This window comes from Saxophila tyrrhenica (genome assembly GCF_035928015.1).
Source record: "Saxophila tyrrhenica strain CCFEE 5935 chromosome Unknown scaffold_24, whole genome shotgun sequence".
Lineage (NCBI taxonomy): Eukaryota > Fungi > Ascomycota > Dothideomycetes > Mycosphaerellales > Extremaceae > Saxophila > Saxophila tyrrhenica.
This window is the reverse complement of record NW_027041756.1, coordinates 179,639-203,208: the sequence shown is the minus strand read 5'-3', so window position 1 is coordinate 203,208 and position 23,570 is coordinate 179,639. Positions and strand designations below refer to the sequence as shown.

The window sequence follows — 23,570 nt, the reverse complement described above, 5'->3', positions numbered from 1 at the left end:
CCGCCTAACCCAGCTGTCATTTCTCATCACTTATACCACCTCAAAGCGGTCATGTCGCGCACAGTACCACCACAACCACGATGAGCAAGCACGCCTTCGATGAGACGACTGTCATCGCTACCGGCGTCCAGACCTTCCAGGACCGTTTTGGCAAGAAGCGTCCGTTTGACGATGACACGCCGGTGATCGCGCAATGGAGGTGTAATTTGGTATGTGTTCCACAACATTCCCGTGTTTGTGAGGGGTGTTCATGTATGAACGGTCTTGGAACGCCTCGAGGACGCCTGTCCCTCGGCTCTCTCTGAGGGCGACGGGGGTCGTGACTTCCTAATTAGGACTGTCATGTGAAAAGAAACTTTGCTGATTTCAGAGTTCTGACAGACAGGCTTGTCGCAAGTTCACAATCTCTACTTTGTCGCCTACGGCAAGGATATATACGTTTACACCCCAGAGTTTCCTACTCAACAGATAGCAGAGCAGCCGGCATTAATCTTCACATCACAGCCGTCGAGTTCTGGATTACAAGGCCATCTCGATCGGAGGAATCCACACTGCATCAACAGTCTCATCGTTCAAGACCTTGGAACTGAAGAAGCGGTCGCGGTGGTGCGAGATGATGGCGATGTCGACGCCTTCCTCGTCCGGCATATCGTTCAAGCCATCGATAGGAGAGCTGAGCCGGACAGCACCATCGGCATAACAGGAGACGAGATACGACCATTCTTCCAAAGCAACGTCGGCATCTCAGCATGGGGCCTGGCTATCCACACCGAAGCGCGCATCCTCGCGATCAGCTCCAACGCCCACGAGGTCAGAGTCTTCAAATTCGGCCTCCTACAAGCAGATGAAGATGTCGCAGCGCCAGACAACGGTGAAGGTTCTGACAACGATCAACACCACCACCGCAAAACAGACATCACCCACCACGTCCTCAACGGCGAAACCAACATCCCCCACATCGCCTTCTGCAACACCGGCGACGACCCGGAAGCCCGCTGGCTCCTCACCACGGACATCAGCGGCGTGTGTCGCGTCATGGACCTGCACGCTCTCCACGCCGTCCAAGCTTTTCGATTCGGAAGGTCGTGGTTCAGTCAGTATTCCGGTGGTTTCGACCGGCTAAATGCGGGTTGGGGGATCATGTTTTTGGACCGGAGGGCTTTTTGGCCCGAGAGGGATTTCGATGCTGCGCTGGGGGCGCAGGAGGGGATGAAGGTGACTGTGGCGGCGAATGGGGATTTGATTTGGGATATCAGTGATACGGTGAAGGGGTTGGAGGAATTTGGTGAGCCTTTCATTGGGCAGAGGGGGCAGAGGGGGCCGGGTGTTGCAGATCGGGTAGAAAGTGAAGAGGCGAGAGCTGCGCGCCAGTCGAGGGAGGCTACTAGGGCTATGACTTTGGAGGAGGGATTGTACGGCCCGGTCATAAGCAGCGACGAGAGCGACGGTGAGAGCGATGATGAGAGCGACGGCGGCGCTCCAGTGGACATCGAGATCGACATGGGCGACGCAGATCAAGACACCAGCCAGGAGAGCGATTCTGATGTCCCATCCGAACGCCGCCTAGCCATTGCGCGCGAGGATGTCGAACGATCGCGCAGAGCCCTTGAAGCGCACTACCACGACGACATCATCTCGGAAGAGTCCGACGACGAAACCGGCGAAGGCGTCTTCTCAGAGCACATGTTAATCAACGACGCCTCCGACCCCGAAGACGAAGGCACCGAAGACACCCTCTCCTACACAGCCCTCTACTCCGGCGCCTCGATCGCCGGCAACGCTCCGCGCTTCATCTCCCCCTCTCCCCTTTGCGAAGGGCTGCCGTGTCCGATCCTCCACTCTTCAGTCCGGAACATCTACCTCCTGCAACCTTCCCACCGCCACGACGAACGGCAGCACCCGCGACAGGATCTGGACCAGTCTTCCGCCCTCACACCACCACTAATTGGTCTAGCGAACCCGCTACGGCAGACGATAAGCCAGTGCTTCGAGCACCTCCGTCTCTTTGACCGACTGAACATGCACGTCTCCATCCCATCCCTCGGCCTCCTCGTCCTCGCCTCCCAGAAAGGCCGCGCGATCGTTTTGGCTCTGACGAAGTTAAGCCCGCATCCGCCGGTCAAGGGGAATGGGGGCAAGGGTGTCTACTGCATGCGTGTTGAGGCTATTCTGCCTTTTGCGCGGCAGGAGAGGGAGGGGAGTAGGCCTGGGGCGGGTTTGCTTGGGATTGCTGCGAGTCCGGTGCAAGGGGTGGGTGGGGATAAGGGAGGATGGGAAGGGGAGGGGAGGTGGCGGTTGCTGATGATGTTTCAGGATCAGACGGTTTTGAGCTATGAGTTGAGGAGGAGTAGGGGTGGGGAGGGAGTTGGGGAGGTTGTGGTGTGAATCTCTATTCCAATGGAAAGGGAGGATGGAGGGAGTAGTACTGATGGTGTATGAAACACGAGATCATGGAAGCATGCGTCGTGATGATGAGGTAGAGAAAACCCGATCAGCCTTCAAGTTCGAATGCATGCTGTTCTTTAGCCTTATTCTAAACCACTGACCAGTCAACTGCCGTTCAACATCCTCCCAATCGTCCAGTATCAACTGGTATACATACCATACTTTGAACGAGAGCGGTTGCCAAGCACCCTCTCCACGCTTCCGCAACGTGCGCGGGATGACGTCGATGCAACGCTCCAAAACCTGCACGAGCAGGGATGCCAGCGCCACTCATGTGCCAGCTCCAGCCTCCTCTTCAAAACGCTTCTTGAAGTGGAAGCTCCCCAGGTTGATCGTCTTTGCTGATCTTCTACCTACTTATTCTCCTCGCGCCGTTTCTCGTCCATCCATACCCAGGACCGCATACCCCTTGAAACACTCCGAGTCAGTATCGCGACAGCGCCAGGAACCCATTGACCACCACCAAAGGCCCCAACGACAAAGGAGCAACCACAACCATGTCCTCCACCACCAGCTCAGCCGCCCCCTCCGCCTCGGGCAAACCCCGCGAACGGCCCCTCCACGAACTGCTCTCGCGCGACATGGTCGACATCTACGTCGGGCCCGACAACACGCACTGGATCCTGCACGAAAAACTGCTCTGCCACCGCAGCAAATTCTTCCGCGAAATCTTCTACCCCTCCAAACCGTCGTCCTCCTCCAAGAACTCCGCCTACGGCTTGCCGGACGAGAACGACGAGCCGTTCAGGCTGTTCGTCGGATGGCTGTACGCGGCGACCATCCCGCAGCCGAGCGAGGAGAAGGAGCTGGCGACGATGTTCGACCTGTACCTCATGGCGGAGAAATGGGAGATCCGCGCCTTGACGGTGGATGTGCTGGAAGCCGTGCGGAAATACTACCACGACTCCGATACCTGGCCGGGTCTCCGCCGCGTGCAGTACATCTACGCCAACACGGAGCCGGAGAGTCCGATGCGGCAGCTGCTGGTGAGTTGTGTGGCGCGGATGTTGATTACGGGGGATAGCATGCCGGCGCATTGGGAGCGCGCGTTGAGGAAGAACGGGCAGTTGGCGGTGGATATTATTTTGTGTGTGCAGAAGTGGCGGATTGAGCCCGAGAGTGTGCCGGATACGAGGCATGGGAGTATGGGGGAGATTGTGGATGAGGCGGAGGTGAAGAAGGAGGAGAGGGCGGAGGAGGAGGCGAATGGGGAGATGGAGAATGGGCATGAGGAGGAGGGCGATGAGACGGTGGTGAAGAATGAAGCAGATGAGTGAGTGGAAGAATGACGGTGTTGGGAAATTGGATTTGGTTGGATATGCTTCTCAATGTTGTAGTATCTGGTTTCTGCTTCGTGGGTTGAGGTGTAGGATATTTATGGGTTATCGAATTTAGTTCGCAGATATGTATGCGCTTCTTTGTCCAACCCTAACCGTTCCATTAGGTGTCTTGTTACACTCTCATCTCCCAGTATGGCAGCTCCAGAGTGCTCTCGCAGCTGCATCACTTCCGCCGCGCGCATCCCGGCCGTCCCTTCGCAGCCCATGTAGGTATTCCGCCTCCCCGATCTTTACAATCCCAAGTCACCCAATGAAGCATATTCATTACCGATCCCAGACGCCAAACTCCTCGCTCAATCCCGAACCATCCTTCTCCCACCTTACACACCAACCTCGCAAGTCCAGCTTCGGTAAAATCTCACGTCCACCCCAACCCCTCAACAGCCCCCCTCACCCCATCCTCCACCACCACCTTCGTATTCACCGCGGCCTCCACCACCGCTTCCGCCAATCCAGAAGCTTTTTCCGTAAGCCCAACCTTCCCAACCAGCTGGGCCGCGCTATCCGGATCCGCAAAGTAGTAGTAAGCGCGTCGGCACACGATGGCGATGTGGTTGGGCAGGTAGAGCACGGTGGCTATCGTGAGCATGGCGGTTGTGAGGAAGAGGATGGAGTCTATTATCCCCTCAAAATCAGCATTGCGTATGACATAGCATTGCGTTGCGCTGCGCCTTGCAAAGGAGCGCAAGAAGCGTAGGAAAGATGGAGAGGGAAGCGGAAGGGATGGGACGTACTAAACACAAACTTCTCCGTCGGGGTAAGCATATACAGCGAGCTCGTGACCTCATACTGGTAATTCTTCTTCCGCAGCCATTGCGTGAAGCTCGTGGGCAGGAAGAGGACGGAGGCGGCGGTGATGAGGAGGAGGGCGCCGGCTAGGGCGTAGGGGGTGGGTGTTGAGGGGAGGATGGACATTGCTGAGGTATTGGCGAAGTTGGAGGTTGTTGTGGAGGTTGCGAGAGCTTGTCGCGTGGTTCGAGAGAGAGTTGGGATCGTGGTGGATTAGGAGTTTAATGTTCCGGAACCGTGGGCTCGGATGTGAGTTCCTCGTGTTTCCGGTATGCAGGGATCTTCGCTAGCGTGGAGACGTTGCCAAGAATGCCATTGACTCGGAAATCGTCTTCAACGGCTATTATCTCTGCTGCTGTTGTCGCGATGGGTAGAGATGCTTGCGCGATCATGGACAAGATCAGTCTTGAGATTCCCTCCCACCCCCATCACAGCATGTAGACCCTTCCACACCACCCCAACCGTCTTTGCAAAACCCCTCCCACCCCGCCTCCAAATCCCCGAAATCGACATCACCGAATCCTTCCTCAAAGGCACCGGCCCGGGCGGGCAAAAAATCAACAAAACCTCCTCCGCCGTGCAGCTCAAACATCTACCCACCGGTCTGGTAGTGAAATGTCAGGGCACCAGGAGCAGGGAGCAGAATCGAAAGGATGCGAGGAGGCTTTTGGCGGAGCGGTTGGAGGAGCGGGAGAAGGGGGATGAGAGTCGGACGGCGATTAAGGCGGAGAGGGCGAGGGTGAAGAAGGCTAGTAAGAGGAAGAAGACGGGGAGGAAGTATCGGAAGTTGGCGGAGGAGAGGGAGGGTGGGGTTGGGGAGGGAGAGGAGGGTAGTGGTGGGAGAGAGGCTGTTGAGATTGCTAAGGGGGTAGGGGGAGGTGCAAGTGAAGACACGGTCCAGTCCAGTGCGAAGGACAAATGAGAAGTGCCACAAAAGACTTGATCACAGAAGAACCCAAATGGGTGGGCAAGTAACGAAGGAGATGTTTCTACGCCACTGTCGTTGAAGCAGGGCTGAGCGTCCATGAGCACGTGGCGAGGTTGCATGTGCTTGCCGACGGGAGACATCGCTCCTTCTTCACGATTGCTCGTGTTTTAGTGAATGTCGCACCTTCCCGACACAGCAAACACGACGACGCGCAATCGCAACCTGGCACCTTCCACATCACACACCAGCGATACTTAAAGCCTCAACGACATCTCCAACCTCACCCTCTCGAACCAAGACCACACCACACCCACAACCATGTCAACCGAACTCCACCTCCGCACCCAAACCCTCGCCAACGCCCGCCTCCTCCTTCGCCCCCGCACCCCCACCTCCCCCACCCTCAGCGGCAACACCTCCAGCGCCACCCTCGTCGCCCCGCCCACCGACACGGGAGAAATCGACATCGTCGTCTTCGGCAAAGCCACCGACTTCACCGCGGCCGCCATGGTCGGGCTCACCCCAGCTATTGAAGGTGAGACGGCGCGCACGGCGGACCAGGCGTTGAGCAAGCTTTTCGCGGCGACGTGCGAGTTGCTGCAGATGTATATTCCGAAGGTGGGGAGTCATCAGCGTAATATTCATGGTGGGGGGGTGTTTGATGAGGTGAGTTTGACCCGCAATTGCTATGGGAAGAGGTGGGCGTGGTGCTGACGCGATGGACAGGATATGATCAGCCCCAAGATCCAGGAAGCGCAGAAGAAGTCGCCGTAGTGTGGGCGCTCGGCTTATGCGGTCCAGTCTCATGCTCCTGCGCCGAAGGGCCTCGGAGGGACGGGAGGGACGGGAGGGACGTTCTTCGTCGACAACAGCGGCAGTCTGGTGAAGAAGCGAGGGAATGTGGCGAAGTGAGCAGAGGACAGCGTGGGATGCCTCTCGCAGAAGGGAAAGGGGTTGGCGGAAGCTACTTGACTAGCAGCAGACATCACCCCTAAGCATGGGCATTGCTATCCCACTCCGCCTGTACCGACTTCAGCGTTCCAATCAAACGGCGTGAGATCGTCCACGAACGACAGATCATCCAGGTTCATCGGATAATTCGGATCCAGAAAAGTCCCAAACACATCGTCCATGTTATCGAACAGATCCCATCCGTCCTGTTGCCCCATCCCCGCAGCCTCACCAGCAGCTCCCATCGCAGCGTTTGCTACTCCTTCTCGTTGCTGCGGAGTGTCCCCATTACTACCCACAAGCGTCTGCACCGCCCCAACCCCATGATGACAAGCCGTCGGCGGGGGTATGAGGTCTTTCTCATCTTTATCCCCCGGCTTTCGCCTCCGAATCCTGAACGTGCCCAGATCCGTCGCGCGATCCAGCTCATCAAGCACCTTCTTCGCGAGCGTAGTCATCACGTCCGCTGAACTCCATGTCCGCCTCAGACTCTGCAGAATACTAACACAAGTGCGAAAGTCCCGATGCGCATCGGTTTGTTGGTGCGAAAGTTGCGCTTGTCGCAGGAACTGGTACGATACGGACAATGCCAGACTGACGGAGTAAGGCAGCAAGGGAAACGGATGCAGAGCCGGCGCCGAGGGGTCGGACATCATGCGTATGATCTCGATGGCATTAAGGCGTTGCCTCAGATTCCCTCCCTTAGCCTGCGGGAGCTCACGAACGCCTCGTGTGCGATGGGATAGGATGCCTACGGTGAGGTAGAACAGATGCAACGTTGCGAGGATGGAGGGCGATAAGTCCCAGCCATGCACGGAGTCGAGCAGTTCTTCCAGCACAGGCCACTCGCCTTCCCACCCGCTCTCCGCTTCATCGTTGCCCGGGCGGTAGAGGTCGATGACACGGTTGAGGATGGAGGCGATTTTGAGCCACGCCTCGAAAGCCGGGAAGCCACTTTCGCAAGGTGCAAAGGGCTCGATAGCGATATCCACGTCGCTCATGATGAGCGGCCGGCCATTGATGGCGCCACTAAGGCGATCGAGGGACCAGAGGCACCAGAAGAGGCGTTTCATTTGAAGGTCATTGTCGTTGCTGCTATCTTCGGAACTCAATGGGGGATTGGTCGTCTGCTGACCAAGATGAATCCCCAGGGTCTGCGCGTGGTGCATTGCTTGCGAGAGGAGGAGGGAGGCTTCCTCGGCGCCTTCGGGGCCTTCGTTGTGCAGGGATGTGAGGGCGAGGGTGCGGATGAGGGTTACCTTCTCGAAGCGCACGGGGGCGCGGAGAGAGCCGGTGACGCTGGCGTGCAGGATGGTGCAGAATTGTCGCGGTGGGAGGGTGGTGGAGGAGTCGGAGAGGCGGAGGTGGGGTGTGGCGGATGGGTCTTTGGCGGCGGCGAGACACATGGCGTGCACGAGGGGCTCGGGGATGTGGCCCGCCGCGTGGGCCGAGCGGAAGTCGGGTTCTGAGAGTAGAGGCAGGAGAGGATGGATTTTGGTGAAGTAGACGTCTATCAAAGGACCTAGGACGGCGGAGTGTGGGCGTTGGCCAGACCGGGAGCTGGTCGTAGTGGCCAGGGGAGAGTCATGGTTGGTGGTGGTGGCGGCTGGATTTGTCTTGAGAAGATTGTCCCAGGTGCTGCGGTCGACCCATACACCTATGTCGTCGTTGGGCTGCTTGGTGGTGGAGGGGACCGGTCTGTTGAGCAACGTAGATTCCGGGATGAGGTCGCTGATGAACTTGGCTCGTTTGGTCGCTGGCGTAGTGTTGCTGGATGTGCGTGACGTTCCGTCTGGTCCTGTCCTTGGGGATGGCGCGGCACTCGTGTTGCTGCCGTTGGCGCCTGCGTAGTGTATGCATCTTTTCTAGTGATTAAGTCAGCCCACTGTTCTGGAAAAGTGCTATCGGCTCCGGCCCTACCTTTCGAGTACGGCATGATTCGCAAGCTTTTGCGAGGCGTCTTCGCTTGGGTGATTCTCCGCTATACTGATTGACGAAGGTGAGCTCCATCGTGGTGGCTTCTACAGTTGTTGCAGCGAATAAGCATCCATTCGGATCTTAGAAATAGACGGCTCGGGCGGCTGCGGACTATTCAAGTTGTTCCGTGGTCACAGGTAAAGCCGTGCTGTTCGGCCCTTGAGGTGAGGTGTGAAGAGCAATGGTTGTTCAGCAGCAACCCGCTTCTGCCGACAGTTGCCGACTCATCATGCGCCTGCCTTCGGGCTTACGTTCTACCTACTTATATCAACGCGAGATCCCACTCTACGTCACCTCTAAAGCCTTTTGCAAAGATATATAGTACCAAGATATCGCAGCTGGCGGGTCTGTCTCAACAATGGCTGCTACAACTCAGAACATACTCCTCTTCGGCGCTACCGGACTCATTGGCCAACACATCACAAGAGCAATCCTCGACAATGCCTCTAGCTTTGGAACAATCGGCATATTCACTTCTCCAGACACTGCATCAGCAAAAGCAGACAAGATCAAAGCACTAAAGTCCCAGGGAGCAGAGATCATCATCGGCGACATCACTTCTAAGGACGATATCAATGCAGCCTACGACAAGTACGACACCGTCGTGTCTTGTCTCGGCCGCCCAGTGATACAGAACCAACTGTTGCTCGTCGAACTCGCCGACAAGCATCCCAACATCAAACGTTTCTTCCCATCCGAGTACGGAACAGACATCGAGTATGGACCGCAGTCAGCGAGCGAACCGCCTCATCAACAGAAGCTAAAGGTCCGAGCGGCGATGAAGCAGGTCATTGATCTGGAGTATACTTATGTCGTGACTGGGCCGTATGGCGATGCCGACGCGGGACTGTTCTTGAGTGCCTCCCCCGTTGAGAATGAAGCCAGAGGCACGTTTGACGTGAAGCGGAAGCGAGCGGTTCTGCTTGGAAATGGCGAGGGCCCAATTAGCTTGACGACCATGAAAGATGTCGGCCGGCTCGTGGTCGCTGCTCTGAAGCATCCTGAAGCGGCGAAGAATCGGGCTCTGAAAGTGAATTCATTCACGACCACGCCGAAGCAGATTGTGGCGGAGTTTGAGAAGCAGACGGGAGGGTCCTGGGACGTGTCGTACACGAGTCTCGAGAAGCTGAAGGAGATGGAGAAGCAGGCGTATGTGGCTGGGGATCCCAAGGCCGGGCCGTTGACGCTGAGAAGGATTTGGACGGAGGGCGGAACCTTGTATCAGAGTCGTGATGATGGTGTTATCGGGATGGAGGATAAAATGGATTCATTGCAGGATGCTGTGGGCCGAGCGATCCAGGTCCAGACCAGCAGCTAGCTAGGGTTGAAGTGCAATGTCGAAGAGGCCCAAGAGAACAGGAAACTAGAAACAATGGCCACTCAGAGATCGACAGTCCATACAATGCGTTAGTGACTGTCGCCTCCATCAGATTTCTTGTCTCCTGGTCGCCATATCATCGCCCAAAGAGGCACGCCTGGACCGCCCTCAACTACGTTAGCATTCTCATCATGCGTACCCTTCCCCAGCCTCAGCATTCCTACTGTCTTGAACCCTTGTCGAGCATACATATCCCGGGACTTCGGCGTAGTCGCTTCCAGATAGATGCACCGCCCATCTTGGACATTTCGCTCTTGATACTGAGCAATGATTTCAGAAGCTAAGCCCTTCCCGCGATGCTCAGTTGGGGTAGCAATGAAGAACAAGTAGTGATACTCCTTGATCACCCTCCCATCTCGGTCTCTCAGTCCCTCATGCTTGCATTTATCAGATTGCTGCGCGTACTCCCAGAGCATGCGTTTGGCGGGCGTGAAGCCCATTTTCCAGACCATACCCAAAAGACCGGCCGGAACCATCGTCCATGGATTGTCGACCTTACGGCCGGGCAGCATCCAGACCGCGCACGAAGACCAGTCGTTGGCTTCTTGGAACACGGCGCCGTTGAGCATTGCGGCACGGAAGAGGGTGTTGAAGTAAGCTGGTAGGTAGGCTTTTCTGGTTTTGTCGGTCATTGTGCCCAGGATGTATCTGATGGTTGGGTCATTTTTGAAGGCTTCGGCTGTTAGCGCTGCGGCTTGCGGGTGGTAGTCTGTGGATGGTCAGCAGCCGCATCATGTTGGAGGGAGGATGGGGTGGACCTTTGCCGCCGGACGTGACTTTCACCATTGTTGCTTCTGCCATTCTGCCTTCCCACGGCGCCTAGTCGCAATGTTTGGCGGTCAGATGTCTTTCTGTCAGGAGGACAGATGAGCTTGTAGCATTGCGAGGTCAGCCCCTGGTCAGAGGTACAGAAGGATGGGTCTGACATAGGGCTGAGTCAACCCCTGGCGCAAGCAGAATCCATGCATTGGCGGCCGCACATCTACCGTATACGCGCAGGCGCTTCACTCGGGGAGCAACCCTTTTACAGCGCTGAGTCCTACCTCAGAAGAAGACCTCCGGGAGCATAAACAGTGAGGTCAAGCAGTCGCGAGGCGCGTCCGATATCTGCTCGGAGGGGTCTAGCGTGTCTACGGACCGTGCGCCGGAGTGAATGTTGGCTCTTCGACGCCTGTCTCTCCTCCCCTTCATTCCCAACACGTCCACACTATGCCGCTATCACGTACACCTTCTGATGCATGAGCTGGCAGCGGCGATTAGTGAGGCAGATGTCTCGAAAACGACGAACACAGTGATCGACACGACTGCCCCCCCAGCGCCCGATTACCCAGAGTTCGTGATGGACGGAAAAACTATGTGCCTCCACTCGGGGCATCACCTCTTTCTGGAGTAAGTCATGGGTTGTTTTTGGGCTTCACGATGCTTTATAGCAAGATGACTGCCCCAGATACGCTGTAGCCTCCTCCACCAGTGTCAGGTAAGTCGAGATGCTGCAAATTTCATGGCCTCTTCTCGCTGCGGCTGGCCTCGCCACGGCATCGAGGCCAGCGAAACGTTTAGACAATGGTCTTGCGTTGACGCCTCCGATGGGGTGGAACTCGTATGTAAGTGCAAGACCCCAAGACGATTTGCTTGCAAAGGATGAACCACTTCTCGAAGCACTTCTTAGCATTCTCAACGCCTGGCCTAATATGTATTTCCACAGAACCACTATAACTGTCAACCAAATCAGTCTATCATGCAATCCAACGCAAAGGCACTGAAAGAACTTGGACTGGCGGATCTCGGATACTACTACGTTACCACTGACTGCGGCTGGACTCTACCACATCGCGCGAAGGACGGGACATTGACATGGAACGAGACTATCTTTCCGGACGGCCTTCCAGCACTGGGAGACTACATCCACAGTCTTGATCTGGGCTTCGGAGTCTACTCTGATGCTGGGGTACAAATGTGTATGACGGGTTTGCCTAACCAGACCGGCAGTCTCTACCATGAGCAGACCGATGCTGACACATTCGCGTCCTGGAATGCGGATCTGTTGAAGTACGACAACTGCTACTCTTCGAAAGCACGAGGCTACCCGAATGTGGACTATGAGCCGCTGCATTCACCACGTCCAAGATACAAGACTATGCTTGAGGCGCTTCAGGACACCGGTCGGAAGGTGCTGTATCAGATATGTGACTGGGGCGTCGATTTTCCAAGCGCTTGGGCTCCACAGCTAGGCAACACTTGGAGAATTACCAACGACATCGTCCCGGAGTGGCGCACTATCTGGAGGCAGATCAATCAGCTCCCTCCATCTGCTAGTTATGCCGGCCCGGGCCATTGGCCTGACCTCGATATGCTGGAAGTGGGCAACGATATCTTCACCGAGCCTGAGGAGCAGACTCACTTTACTCTGTGGGCACTCGCTAAGTCCCCACTAACAATTGGCTGTGCGCTCAAGGATACGTTTAACGCTGTGAGCAAATCATCGCTCGCCATTTTGAGCAACAAGGATGTCATTGCCATCAACCAGGACAGTCTCGGCAAAGCTGTGAACCTGATGCGCCGCTATACCGATGCTGGAGTGGACGTCTGGGCCGGCCCATTGAGCGGAGACCGAACGGTAGTTGCTCTGGTGAACTGGAACAACCAATCTATCAGTGGCCAACTTCATTTGTCTGACGCTGGCGTTCAGAGTGCTGGCCACGTCAAAGACATATGGAATGACAAAACCAGCTCGAATGTTGTTACAACATATACCGGGGATGTTGCCGCTCATGGCACTCTGCTACTGGTGCTTGCAGACACAACTCCAGCTGGTACTTACAGGACAGATCAATGTGGTCATTCGAATGGGGATCGGGTTACGTATAGCAATGTCTACGGCATGACAGACAGCGGCGAGTACACTCTGACGATCAACTTCGGTAAATCAAACGAAGATGAGAAGACCGTTCATGTTTCGACTTCAGCATCCTCAGAGCCACAAAAGATACGAACCTCCACCAACGCCGTGTCCGCACGCATCTCCCTCAAGGCTGGCTCAGCCAACAGTATTACTCTGAAGACGTCGGCCAACGTGGACTCCATTAACGTGTCACACCCCGAAGGCAAGTTCTACGCCAGCACCGCATTCAGCGTCTCCGGCACAGCCTCGCACCACAAATGCACACCAGGCCTCTGCGCACCCGTTGGCTCCAAGATCGCCAACCTGACCGCGCATGGCTCTGCCAGCGTCACTGTACCCACGGATAAGAGAGCCGGTAGCTCACGCTACATCGAGCTCACCTACATCAACAACGACGTCTCCCTCGACAGCGCATGGACCAACGGAACGAACACTCGCAACATCACGGTCGCTGTGAATGGCAACGCTCCGCACCGACTTGAGGTTCCACTGTCAGGAAGGAGTAGCGAGCTGTTCAGTCCGATGAAGGGATGGGGTGATCCTGCGACGCTGGGAATGCTTGTTGGTGGGTTTGGGGGTGCTGGAGGGAGGGATGAGATTGTTGTGAGCAATGCTGGGGGTGGAGACGGGGTGCAGCCGTATGGAGCGGACTTTGTTGGCTTGAGAGTGGTGTAGTTCTGGGTTGTGTAGTCATGTAAGAACGGAAGTGTACAGACGGGCTGACACCTGTTATTTGAACATGAGCTAAGGTAGTGCGGCTTGAAGACGAGCCAACTGAAAGGATGTTGCACCTTTTGGGATGATCGATGCAGGTCTTCTAGTGTACTTCAAAGGCCGTCCCTGTCCCTCTTCCTTTACCCGCTTTGATATAGACGGGACCAGATCTCACCCGTTCTTCCGACCTGACAACCCCATCGATCACAAATTCTGTCCGGGCCAATTTCGGCCACACCAGTCCCAACAACACTTCGCCTTCAATTGCCTTCCTTTGCCACGCTGACAACACCCACCCTGTCATCTCTTATCTTTCGCGTTCGGAGATGGCCATCCTCACGCAAATCATCGTAGAATTGTAGAACGGCAGGTAAGCCTTACGCCCTACAAGATGGCATCGGCTGCCACACCCGAATGCAGCTTCCTGATCGACCCCATCGCGCGTTAGGCCGACGTTGTGTCTCCCGACATCCGGCCCTCGGACAGCATCGATTGGTGTGAGCAGAAGAAAATTTTCCACTTTCTCACCAACGGCATGGGTTTTATTGTGTTCAGCACTAGGGACCAGGGGACCCACGGCATGGATGGTGGGTAGGCAACTCTACTTATACTTGAGCGCTGCTGCTTCGGAGGTAGGGCGTCATCATCTCATCTTGACCTCGTGGTGTGAACGTGTTTCTGTTACGTTTTCCTTCGCGTGGCACTTCTTTCATCATCAGTGGTTCATACTGGTCACCATTCGGAATCGGTGGACCGTCTGTTTACTAAGCTTCTCCCTGGTCAATCCACTATGGCAGAGAGCAAAGAGCAAAGCCTCGACGTCGGCTCCAACCCCGCCAGTTTCAGCGAGAAGCCTTCTGGTGATGGCTACTCGCCTGACCATGGATATGCGGAAAATGGCGAGGTCAAGACGGTACAGCTTAAGCGGAAGCTGCAGTCGAGACATCTGCAGATGATTGCCATCGGAGGCACCATCGGGACTGGTCTGTTCATTGGTTCTGGAGGCGCGCTGGCGACGAGCGGTCCCGTGAGTCTGATGGATTGCGATATTTGCTGAGGATCATTACTGATGGCTACAGGCCGGAACGCTGATAGCATATGCTTTTGTTGGCACGCTGGTGTACTCGGTCATGGTCGCACTGGGCGAGATGGCCACCTTCATTCCAGTGTCAGGTCAGTCATTCTTGAATTCCTCTGTTGGGTTGTCATGTTAACACTGTGCTCAGGCGCCTTTACGACATTCGCTGCTCGTTTCGTGGATCCTTCTCTCGGCTTTGCTATGGGCTGGATATATTGGTTTTCCTGGGCCATCACCTTCGCGCTGGAGTTGACTGCCAGCGGTCTGATCATTCAGTACTGGGCACCAAGCCTTAATATTGGCATCTTCATTGGAGTCTTTTGGATAGTGATCACGATTTTGAACTTCTTGCCAGTGAATTTCTATGGCGAGGTTGAGTTCTACTTCTGCACGGTACGTCGGTGCTCCTTCCCTGCAGTACGACACTTTTACTGACGAGCCTTCTGCCTCCAGATCAAAATCATCACGATACTCGGATTTCTAATATTCGGCATCTGTATTAACGCGGGCGCCGGTCAACATGGATACATCGGCTTCAAATACTGGCATAACCCGGGAGCTTTCGCGCCGTCTCTGCTTGAACAAGTCAACAACAATCTTCCGCTTGCCAAGTTTGTTGGTTTCTGGAGTGTGTTGATCCAAGCGGGCTTCTCCTATCAAGGCACAGAGCTGGTCGGCATTGCGGCTGGTGAGACAGACAACCCGCGCAAGACTGTGCCGGCAGCTATCAAGAAGACCTTCTACAGGGTGAGTAAACCTGAGAGATTCAGCTCTCGTACACGAGGCATGATGAACATCGCTAAATTTGTGGCTGACAGATTCTATTTTTCTTCGTCCTAACCGTCTTCTTCATTGGTATCCTCATCCCTTACGACAACAAACAACTCCTCAACGGCTCGACATCAGCTGCAGCATCTCCTCTGGTCATCGCTGCGAAACTAGCTGGCGTCAACATCCTCCCGGACATCATCAACGCCGTCCTCCTGACCGTCGTCCTCAGCGCTGCGAACTCTAACGTTTATAGCGGGAGCCGCATCCTCGTCGGTCTTGCTGAGCAAGGATCAGCACCAAAACTCCTCCTCCGCACCACGAAGACCGGCGTTCCATACGTCGCAGTCGCTTTCACATCCGCATTCGGTCTTCTAGGATTCATGAACGAATCAAACAACGGCGGTACCGTATTCGACTGGTTCTTGAACATCACTGCCGTCGCCGGCTTCATCGCCTGGACCTGCATCAACATCTCCCACATATGCTTCATGCGCGCGCTGAAAGCCCAAGGCATGAACCGCAACGACCTACCGTACAAGGCGTTTTGGCAGCCGTGGTTCTCGTGGTACGGCATGGTGTTCAACGTCATTATCATCTTCACCCAAGGTTTTACTGCGTTCATGCCATGGAACACGAGCAACTTTTTCGTGGCGTACATCAGTCTGATCTTGTTTGCGGTGCTGTACTTTGGGCATAAGATTGTGTACAGGCAGCCGTTTGTGAAGCCGAGCGAGGCGGATCTGGATAGCGGAAGGAGGGAGGTGGAGGACATGTACTTTGAAGAGAAAATTCCGACTGGGCCTTGGAGTCGCTTTTGGGCTTGGATGGGTTGAGAAGATCTTTGAACGGCGCTGGGTGCTTGCGTTTCATTGCTGTGTATATTAGCGATGCTGATGTTCTTGTAGCGAGCATGGCATGTCCTGCTTCCATAGCATAATGACAGATTTTCCGAAACTATCACCGCCAAACCCACCACGCCGACACAGCAACCAACACCACGGCAACAGGCACCGCCTTCTTCGCAAACCGAATCGCACTCCGCTTATAGCTCTCGGCGATATACAAGTTAATCTTCTCTTGCACCACCTCAGTCTCGTTCACTCTCGGGAACGGCACTTCAGGCACCGGCAGCTCCAAAAACCTACACAGCGGCTCCCACCCATCTTCCAACTTGAACACAAACAATCGCTCCTTAGGCACCACCCGCTTCACCAACTCATTGTGCGCCAAATACGCCTCCCTGGCGTTCTCCCGCCACTGCCGAAAGTGCTCCGGGTTGTTGAACAACCCCCACCGGAACCGCGGTGCAGTCACATGGAAGAAGTGCGTATTGAGCAGATCAGTCTGTCGGCCCATTTGGCCAATGTACCATGGATCTATCGCGCCGGCCAAGGGGATGAATGGGTTCTCTACGCCGGCGATGACGGTGCGTTCGAAGCTGGCGAACCATTTCTCGACGTCCCTTTCCACCAGCACAACTTTCGCTTCAGGATAAGCGGCTACCAGTTCTTCTGCCATGGCGGCAGCGGGCTGGTCGGTCATGGCGCTCCAATGGCCGAGCAGGTTGTCGAATTCAGCCCGTCCGAACGGTTTCGTGTGGCCGTGGAGTTCCGGTTCCCATTTGGCTTCAAGGCATTCAGCCCACATTGCGAGATCCGGGGGATTCTCGGACATAGTGACCCAATGCCAGCACGGGAGGCCGAGGGTTTCGAGCGCGAGTTGCATGGTCATTGTGCCGGTGCGGGAGTAGCCCAAGGAGAGGAGGCGCATGGGGACGGTGCGCGGGCGGGAGTGCGTATCTTCATTGCGCTCGATGTAGATTGCTGGGTGGCGCTCCTTTGCGGTGGCCATGGTTGTGTTTGGGGAGCTGGTAGATGTGGGTGGTGTTGCTTGGAGATGGGATGGGGGTGGAATGTGGTAGGAGATTGGGGTTTGCCTTATATCGAAGAATTGAACGGCGCATTGACTTACATTGATTTTGCAGAGGATCAGTACAGGAATATTGCCATGCGTACTTGTTTCTGGTACTGGTATAGGAGCGTTCTGCGCTTAAGTCTGCGGCAGTGGGCTCCGCTTTTCGTCTAGGGCAAGACACTTCGCTTTCGTATAGCAAATCAAGCAGCCTGATGGTTAGGCTAGCAAACTACGGAGCACTGAGCACATGAATTTAAGAGTGTTGGAAGAAGAGAATGAAGGTGGCACAAGTATTGATAACAACCTGGCTGAAGCCAGTTTATTCCGATCTATAGAGTCCCAAGAATGTACGACAGATTACCCATTGCCAGCCCGTCCAGTCATGTAGATGTCGTCCCACCGTCATGCCCAATGCCCGTTTCAAAATGCAACGCACCCGTAAATCAATGCTCGCAAATCGAAGAACCCAAAACCATCCGCAATGCAAACATCTAGTCCAACATCTTAGTTGACCTCAATCAAACCTGGCCCAAAGATCATGTCCGAGGCGACGGTGTCCACGTCAGACATGCTCTCATCCTTGTTCGTCACAGCAGCAATGGTAAGACCGTTGAGGAAGTCCGTCTTGCCCTTGAATGGAGCCTTGAAGTGGATGGCGCCGGCCGAGAAGCTGAGGTCGGAGATCTTGTACGAGATGGGAGTGTTCTGCTGGTTGATGTAGGTAATGTACAGCTGAGAGCCTTTCTTGGACTTGTAGTAGGCTTCAGTGTTCGCCGTATCGACGGTTTGGATGGAGAAGGCGGCGGTCACGTCCTCGAGGCCGAGCTTCGTCGTAAGGACGTTCAGGACACCAGTCTCGTTGAGGGGCGTGCCAGCGGCTGGCATCTCCAGGAGGTCGATAGTCTCGGATGGGCAGTGCTCGACGAAGTTCTGGAGAATTGCGTTGTAGGCGAAGTTGCGGGCGCTGGCGGTCAAGAAGGGGAGCTCGGATGGGACCTTGCCGCTCAGAGAGCGGAAGAAACCGTTCTGCTCACCCTCCTGGCCGACGACGGAGCCGACAGCGCGGACGAGACCGATGTCCATGTTCTCGGCAGCAACAGTCTGGATGTCTGGCAGTGTGCCCAGGACAACGTCGGTGAACTTGGAAGCGAGGGCGATGGCCTCCGAGAAGGTCTTGACTGGGAATTTGTACGTGCAAGGAGCGACGGTCTTGCCAGTGTTCGCGTTGAATGCGCCGAGGGCATTCAGGGCGTGGAGTTCCTCCTGCGCAACGATGACCTTGAGATCAGCCAACACAGTGTCCCGGTCCGCGGGAATGTCCTTGGATGTGAAGCCCGGAGCCGACTTGACGATCTTGTCGACGAGCTGGGTGAAGAACGAGACCTCGAACAGCTCGTTGAAAGCAATGAAGGCGAGCGAGTTGACGGTATCTGGGTGGAGGTTGGTTGGTGCCGCTCCGTTCGACAGCTCACCGTGAGCCTGCTGTTCGAGGGTGGTGAGCTGTGGGGAGCCCTTCGCGATGTTGGGGAAGCCATTGGGCAGCGGGAACTTGGCGGCGTGAGAGGAGTTGCCCGAATACACACCTCCGGTCGGGAAGCTGGTGAAGGTGGCGGGCACACTGGTTCCGCCAACGGTGAGTGCGCTGGAGCTAGAGCTAGGAGTCACGCTGTGGACAACATCGGTGAATGCGGGCGTCACAGCGGCTGTGGTGGTGGTAGCGATGCTCGCGCTGGGAGTCACGCTGTGGACCACGTCGGTGAATGCTGGCGTGACCTGGGGAGCAGGACGGGCGTTGGCGACGGCCAAAAGGCCAAAGGCGGTGGAAGCGATCTTGCCGTACATCGTGAAACGAGTTTAATGAATGAATCGATAGATAAGGGAAACAAGGAAACACAAATAAGGAAATAAGGAAAAGAGGCTGATTTGTTGGTTTTGTTGGTTGTTTTGGTAAGGAGATGAGGAGGAAAATGCTGCTTGGGGTGGTTGAGGAGAAGATATATACTCACTGCTGACTCGTGTCCAACTGCGTCGGAAGCACAAGCTCTTGCCGTGGATGGTGGGAAGGCTTGTTCGTCGCCGGCCTGCGCACAGTGAGAGTAAGAGTGAGAGTGAGAAAATAGCTTCCACCTAACGTGGAGGGCGGAGTTTGGAGCTTTTCCCAGTTTGTGAATAAGCAGGCCAAATAAAGCCTGGCCAATCATGCGGCGACCCAGTTTTGTACCATAGCGCAAATAGGGACTAGGGGAAAGTGTTGTGATACGTGCGTTGTCAATGTAAGAATGCTAAGCATTCAAGCGTGCTGATGGGCGTGAGCTTACATTCGCACGACTTGCGCCGCATGATCGGATGGACTCGTGATAAGTCTGTCGGTCGACGCCAGTTCCGTGCTTGAAGGCTGGCTGGACTCCAGGTGCTGTCCTGTTTGGGTCAGACGGTGTGCCCTCTGCCACAGCCCCACGTTTTTTTGCGTTGTACTCCGCCTTGCCAACGACTCGATTAGTGAGAAGTAGCCAGAAGACCCATCATGGTGAGACTTGGACTGCGCTTGTGCTGGATCTGATGCTAGCAGACAAGACTTGTCTGGTCCGACGGCTTTTGATGGAGCATACCAGGCTACTGCTTCCCTTTTTGATCTTGCTGATTCTAGAAATTTTGGCCTGTAATTCGGAGTAGACGGCGCACGCGAGGAGCCGTCCGGACTGTCCTTCCACCGGAGAGCGGCCTCGAGAAATGGCGGCCGGGCTTTACAATCGTTCTCAGCGAGGGCCAACATCACCAGCCAAAAGGATACTTTTAAGAATAGTCCTTTGTAATGAAGTTGCCGTACGCTGTTACGTCTGCTAACGGTGTTCTCGAGACCGAAATGATGAGCACATCATCTGCCTGGCACCGTGCAGTAAGGCCGTAAAGACTCAGGATGCACGGCAGCTAGGTTGAATCGTTCCAGGCCTTGAGGTTCTCATGGCACTATGTCGATCACTAAGTTGATCACTGTTCGGGCTCACAGAAACGAGAACAGATTCAAGGAGCCGGTTCTCGTGTTGTTGGGATCTCATTAAGACTTCCGCATTGTCCAACAGGGGATAGAGCAGATTGGGTCCACCGCTTTCTTCGCACAGGTGCCAGAACAGCCGTTGGGTGTGGCTTGAGTAGTTCTCCGAGCGAGCTGTTGCGGTCCCGATACGCAATACAACATCAGATGGCGCTCAGAGTTCTCTTCAGCCAATCGACCGGTGCACCTCCTACTTCTTCAAAGGCCCTCCCCTGAGTGGCCCATCATCGTATTTTCTTGCTCGAATTCGTTGCTCGCTTTTGCCGTCGTCGCTCCCATCGTTCCCAGCCGGCATCTACCAGATCCTCATGCACGACCAAATCCCTCAAACGCGCCCATCGTGCCGGTGGTAAATCTAACAGCCAGTCGATGAGGCCGTGCCTTCTCGCCATCCCGATCACCACAAACCATGCCACAGCGCAAGCAGCACCAGCTGCCACACCGACATAGACTTGCCGTGGCTTGTGGTAGTTGAGGTATATCCTGCTTTGCGCAACAGCTGCAGCGCAAACCAGGGCAGCTCCGGACAGAAGTACCCTTTGCCAGTACGGGATGGGTACGTGTGTAGTAGAAGCACTCGGATGGCTGTGGGGATCATGGCGGAGTAGCATGAACAGTATCAAGAACGTCGAGAAGTACGCAACAAACTGAGCATGGGATGATGGCATGCCGTAGCCTTTGCCTAGCATTTCTGCACAATATTCAGCATCACTATCTCGACATATTTGATACTATGACCTACGAGTTGGCCGCTCTTCCTGAATCAAGCGCTTCAGGATCCAGTTGAGACCTTCGCACGCCATCTGGCCGGCGAACATGAGCAAGATCTCGGCCTCCCGCGTACTCCATATCAGTGCGACGTATGTGATGACGAGCGCTTGCGGGACCAGGGCAAGGTAGGCCGATACATATGATAAGGGGTCGCCAGGGTTGTAGTGAACGTGCGTGAGCGAGAGAGATGTCAACGAAGGCTCGTCCATGGCTAAGTAACGTCGCTTGCCTGTAGCAACTAACAGCTATACAGTCGTCCAAGCAAGATTGGAATGACTGATGAGACTTTGGAGAAGGTCTTTTGTGAGAGACCCTCCAAAACGGACATGCAGGAATCTTGGCTTAGTCATCAGTGTCTTCGCCTCTTCACCTTTGAAGCACTGTCTGTTTGCCACTCGTTGTGACTCTTTCCTCACGTTTCTTTGAAACATCCAGGCACGACAAATACTTGTCGACTGTCACTCCTACTGAGATGCTGTCCAGATAACATCCGCTCTCAGGCTCGCGCCACCTGCGTAGCAGCCTCATCCTTCACCATGGCCGACTCCGACGAGCGGGAAGAAGAACTCACAACGCTCAGTGCCATCTATCCTGAACTGGTCCCGTCCTCTGAAGACTTCTATGGCGCGACGCTTGAGATACCTGTCTCACCAAGCCAACCTCTTCTCGTACGGTTCGTGCCATCAAAAGCGGCTGGCGATATATCGCTGAACAAGCGCGGCAAAACATCGATCAAGGCTGCTGCTTACATCGAGCGTGATGTCGAGCTCTCGCACCTCCCACCTCTGACCCTCCACATGAGTTTACCAGAAGGCTATCCGCAATCGAAACCTCCTCAGGTACAGCTGGAAGCCCAGGAAGATTGGCTGCCTTCAGATAAGCTCAAGGAGCTGGAGAAGCAGGCCGAGGCCCTTTGGGAGGACTTTGGACGTTGCCAGACTCTGTTTTCCTACATCGATTACCTCCAGCAAGCAGCTGAGAGCGGGTTCGACCTGGCGTTCAGCACGGATGGCTGTCTGGTGTTGCCCATGGCAGTTGAGAAGGCCCTCGTGACATACGACGCAGAAACCAAAGGAGCTCTCTTCGATGCTGGAACGTACGAGTGTGGCATCTGTATCGAACCGAAAAAGGGTACATCCTGCTACCGGCTTTCGAGATGTGGACATGTTTTCTGCAAGTCCTGCTTGCAAGAGTTTTACAACTCCGCTATCAAGGAAGGTGATGTTGCAAATGTAAGTCAAACTTTGATGGAAAATCTGGTACAGTGTGGTGGGTGGCAGGGGATGGCATGGACGCACTTAAGCTTGGGCATAACAATATTACATTTGCTGACCTAGGTATCTAATTGTGCAGGTGAAGTGCTTGTCTCCAGATTGTGGCAAGAAAGGCACTACTGCGAACGGCAAGATCTTAAGGCAGACTACCACCAGTCGAGCGATTCATCCGCGAGAGCTACTTGCCATGGGCCTGGAGGACAAAATGGTCAGACGCTTCGTGGAGATGAAGCGCAAGAAGAAGCTCGAAGCAGACAAGCAGACTGTCTACTGTCCGCGAACTTGGTGTCAGGGTGCCGCGAAAAGCCCCAAGTACCCTCCAATCCCCGCAGATCTGGCCACGTACCCTGACGACGAGAGCGACGATGAGTCGACAGGCAAAGACAGCGCTCCACCGCAGCCATCTAAACAACCAGCTGACGCACCGCCAATAGACCCAGAGGACCGTATTGCCGTCTGTGAGAAGTGCAACTTCGCTTTCTGCAGAGTATGCTATCGAGGCTGGCACGGGCAGTTCGCTCGCTGCTATCCGCGAGATCCCAACGAGCTCTCTGCGGAGGAGAAAGCGAGTTACGACTACATTCTCAGCAACACGTCGCCTTGTCCTACGTGCAGCTCGCCCACGCAAAAGACGTACGGGTGCAATCACATGATATGCTTCAACTGCCGCACGCATTACTGCTATCTCTGCGGCAGTTGGCTTGACGGCCGCGATCCTTACCAACACTTCAATCAGCCTGGCCGAGAGTGCTACCAACGACTCTTCGAATTGGAAGAGGGTGAAAATGGCCAAGCGCCTGGAGACGGCCGAGGTTTTGCAGGAGCGAGGAGGTGGGAGCAGATGGCGATCGAAGTGGCAAGGGAGGCGGATGCGCGAGAAGCCGCAGAAGCGGCGCAGGCAGCGGAGGACGAGCAGGCAGCTAGGGCGTTGGAAGCAGAGGAGCGAGCAGAAGCTGATGGACCTGAAAATGAATTGGCCGAAGCAGTGGCGCAAGTCCAGATCAACGATAATCCCATCCCCGAAGCGGCGCAGCAGCGGCCCAACGCGCACGCTCGACGACGCAACCCTTTCCCAGCACACCCACGAGCCGGCGGCGCAGCAGCGGCGGTCCGCTATCACGAGAGACAGGCAGGCAATGCACGGGGTGGCAGGAGGCCTGCCGTCAACAACGACGAGCGGCGTCAAGCTGAACTTCAGCGATTCTTGGACATGGCTGAACGGGATGAAGAAGAGGGTTGGAATAGTGATGAGCTTGATGAAGATGAGGACTTCCGCATCCGATAGC

The 23,570-nt window shown here is 55.3% G+C and overlaps 14 protein-coding genes across 14 annotated transcripts; 8 read left to right on the top strand and 6 right to left on the bottom strand.

Annotated features, from left to right (window-relative positions):
- Positions 1-80: 80 nt before the first annotated feature.
- Positions 81-2,385, top strand: LTR77_010589 (uncharacterized protein; the record flags this gene model as incomplete). The annotated part of the gene is made up of 2 exons (XM_064807807.1): positions 81-209; positions 382-2,385. The coding sequence occupies 2 exons, from the start codon at positions 81-83 to the stop codon at positions 2,383-2,385; spliced, it is 2,133 nt and encodes a 710-aa protein (XP_064654082.1).
- Positions 2,386-2,942: 557 nt separating this feature from the next.
- Positions 2,943-3,722, top strand: LTR77_010588 (uncharacterized protein; the record flags this gene model as incomplete). The annotated part of the gene is made up of 1 exon (XM_064807806.1): positions 2,943-3,722. One exon carries the CDS (start codon positions 2,943-2,945, stop codon positions 3,720-3,722), a length of 780 nt encoding a protein of 259 aa, XP_064654081.1.
- Positions 3,723-4,143: 421 nt separating this feature from the next.
- On the bottom strand, positions 4,144-4,700 carry LTR77_010587 (uncharacterized protein; the record flags this gene model as incomplete). The annotated part of the gene is made up of 2 exons (XM_064807805.1): positions 4,144-4,400; positions 4,520-4,700. 2 exons carry the CDS (start codon positions 4,698-4,700, stop codon positions 4,144-4,146), a joined length of 438 nt encoding a protein of 145 aa, XP_064654080.1.
- A 250-nt stretch (positions 4,701-4,950) lies between these two features.
- Positions 4,951-5,496, top strand: LTR77_010586 (uncharacterized protein; the record flags this gene model as incomplete). The annotated part of the gene is made up of 1 exon (XM_064807804.1): positions 4,951-5,496. One exon carries the CDS (start codon positions 4,951-4,953, stop codon positions 5,494-5,496), a length of 546 nt encoding a protein of 181 aa, XP_064654079.1.
- Positions 5,497-5,820: 324 nt separating this feature from the next.
- LTR77_010585 (uncharacterized protein) lies at positions 5,821-6,276 on the top strand (the record flags this gene model as incomplete). The annotated part of the gene is made up of 2 exons (XM_064807803.1): positions 5,821-6,168; positions 6,229-6,276. 2 exons carry the CDS (start codon positions 5,821-5,823, stop codon positions 6,274-6,276), a joined length of 396 nt encoding a protein of 131 aa, XP_064654078.1.
- Positions 6,277-6,509: 233 nt separating this feature from the next.
- On the bottom strand, positions 6,510-8,389 carry LTR77_010584 (uncharacterized protein; the record flags this gene model as incomplete). The annotated part of the gene is made up of 2 exons (XM_064807802.1): positions 6,510-8,296; positions 8,374-8,389. 2 exons carry the CDS (start codon positions 8,387-8,389, stop codon positions 6,510-6,512), a joined length of 1,803 nt encoding a protein of 600 aa, XP_064654077.1.
- A 399-nt stretch (positions 8,390-8,788) lies between these two features.
- On the top strand, positions 8,789-9,748 carry LTR77_010583 (uncharacterized protein; the record flags this gene model as incomplete). Its single annotated transcript, XM_064807801.1, has 1 exon — positions 8,789-9,748. The coding sequence occupies one exon, from the start codon at positions 8,789-8,791 to the stop codon at positions 9,746-9,748; it is 960 nt and encodes a 319-aa protein (XP_064654076.1).
- An 89-nt stretch (positions 9,749-9,837) lies between these two features.
- Positions 9,838-10,594, bottom strand: LTR77_010582 (uncharacterized protein; the record flags this gene model as incomplete). The annotated part of the gene is made up of 2 exons (XM_064807800.1): positions 9,838-10,517; positions 10,567-10,594. The coding sequence occupies 2 exons, from the start codon at positions 10,592-10,594 to the stop codon at positions 9,838-9,840; spliced, it is 708 nt and encodes a 235-aa protein (XP_064654075.1).
- A 701-nt stretch (positions 10,595-11,295) lies between these two features.
- LTR77_010581 (uncharacterized protein) lies at positions 11,296-13,385 on the top strand (the record flags this gene model as incomplete). The annotated part of the gene is made up of 2 exons (XM_064807799.1): positions 11,296-11,412; positions 11,541-13,385. The coding sequence occupies 2 exons, from the start codon at positions 11,296-11,298 to the stop codon at positions 13,383-13,385; spliced, it is 1,962 nt and encodes a 653-aa protein (XP_064654074.1).
- Positions 13,386-14,214: 829 nt separating this feature from the next.
- Positions 14,215-16,106, top strand: LYP1 (lysine permease; the record flags this gene model as incomplete). Its single annotated transcript, XM_064807798.1, has 5 exons — positions 14,215-14,451; positions 14,504-14,597; positions 14,651-14,895; positions 14,956-15,249; positions 15,321-16,106. The coding sequence occupies 5 exons, from the start codon at positions 14,215-14,217 to the stop codon at positions 16,104-16,106; spliced, it is 1,656 nt and encodes a 551-aa protein (XP_064654073.1).
- A 124-nt stretch (positions 16,107-16,230) lies between these two features.
- LTR77_010579 (uncharacterized protein) lies at positions 16,231-17,124 on the bottom strand (the record flags this gene model as incomplete). Its single annotated transcript, XM_064807797.1, has 1 exon — positions 16,231-17,124. The coding sequence occupies one exon, from the start codon at positions 17,122-17,124 to the stop codon at positions 16,231-16,233; it is 894 nt and encodes a 297-aa protein (XP_064654072.1).
- Positions 17,125-17,691: 567 nt separating this feature from the next.
- On the bottom strand, positions 17,692-19,029 carry LTR77_010578 (uncharacterized protein; the record flags this gene model as incomplete). The annotated part of the gene is made up of 1 exon (XM_064807796.1): positions 17,692-19,029. One exon carries the CDS (start codon positions 19,027-19,029, stop codon positions 17,692-17,694), a length of 1,338 nt encoding a protein of 445 aa, XP_064654071.1.
- Positions 19,030-20,463: 1,434 nt separating this feature from the next.
- On the bottom strand, positions 20,464-21,219 carry LTR77_010577 (uncharacterized protein; the record flags this gene model as incomplete). Its single annotated transcript, XM_064807795.1, has 2 exons — positions 20,464-20,930; positions 20,982-21,219. 2 exons carry the CDS (start codon positions 21,217-21,219, stop codon positions 20,464-20,466), a joined length of 705 nt encoding a protein of 234 aa, XP_064654070.1.
- Positions 21,220-21,546: 327 nt separating this feature from the next.
- Positions 21,547-23,569, top strand: LTR77_010576 (uncharacterized protein; the record flags this gene model as incomplete). Its single annotated transcript, XM_064807794.1, has 2 exons — positions 21,547-22,242; positions 22,364-23,569. The coding sequence occupies 2 exons, from the start codon at positions 21,547-21,549 to the stop codon at positions 23,567-23,569; spliced, it is 1,902 nt and encodes a 633-aa protein (XP_064654069.1).
- Position 23,570: the final 1 nt, after the last annotated feature.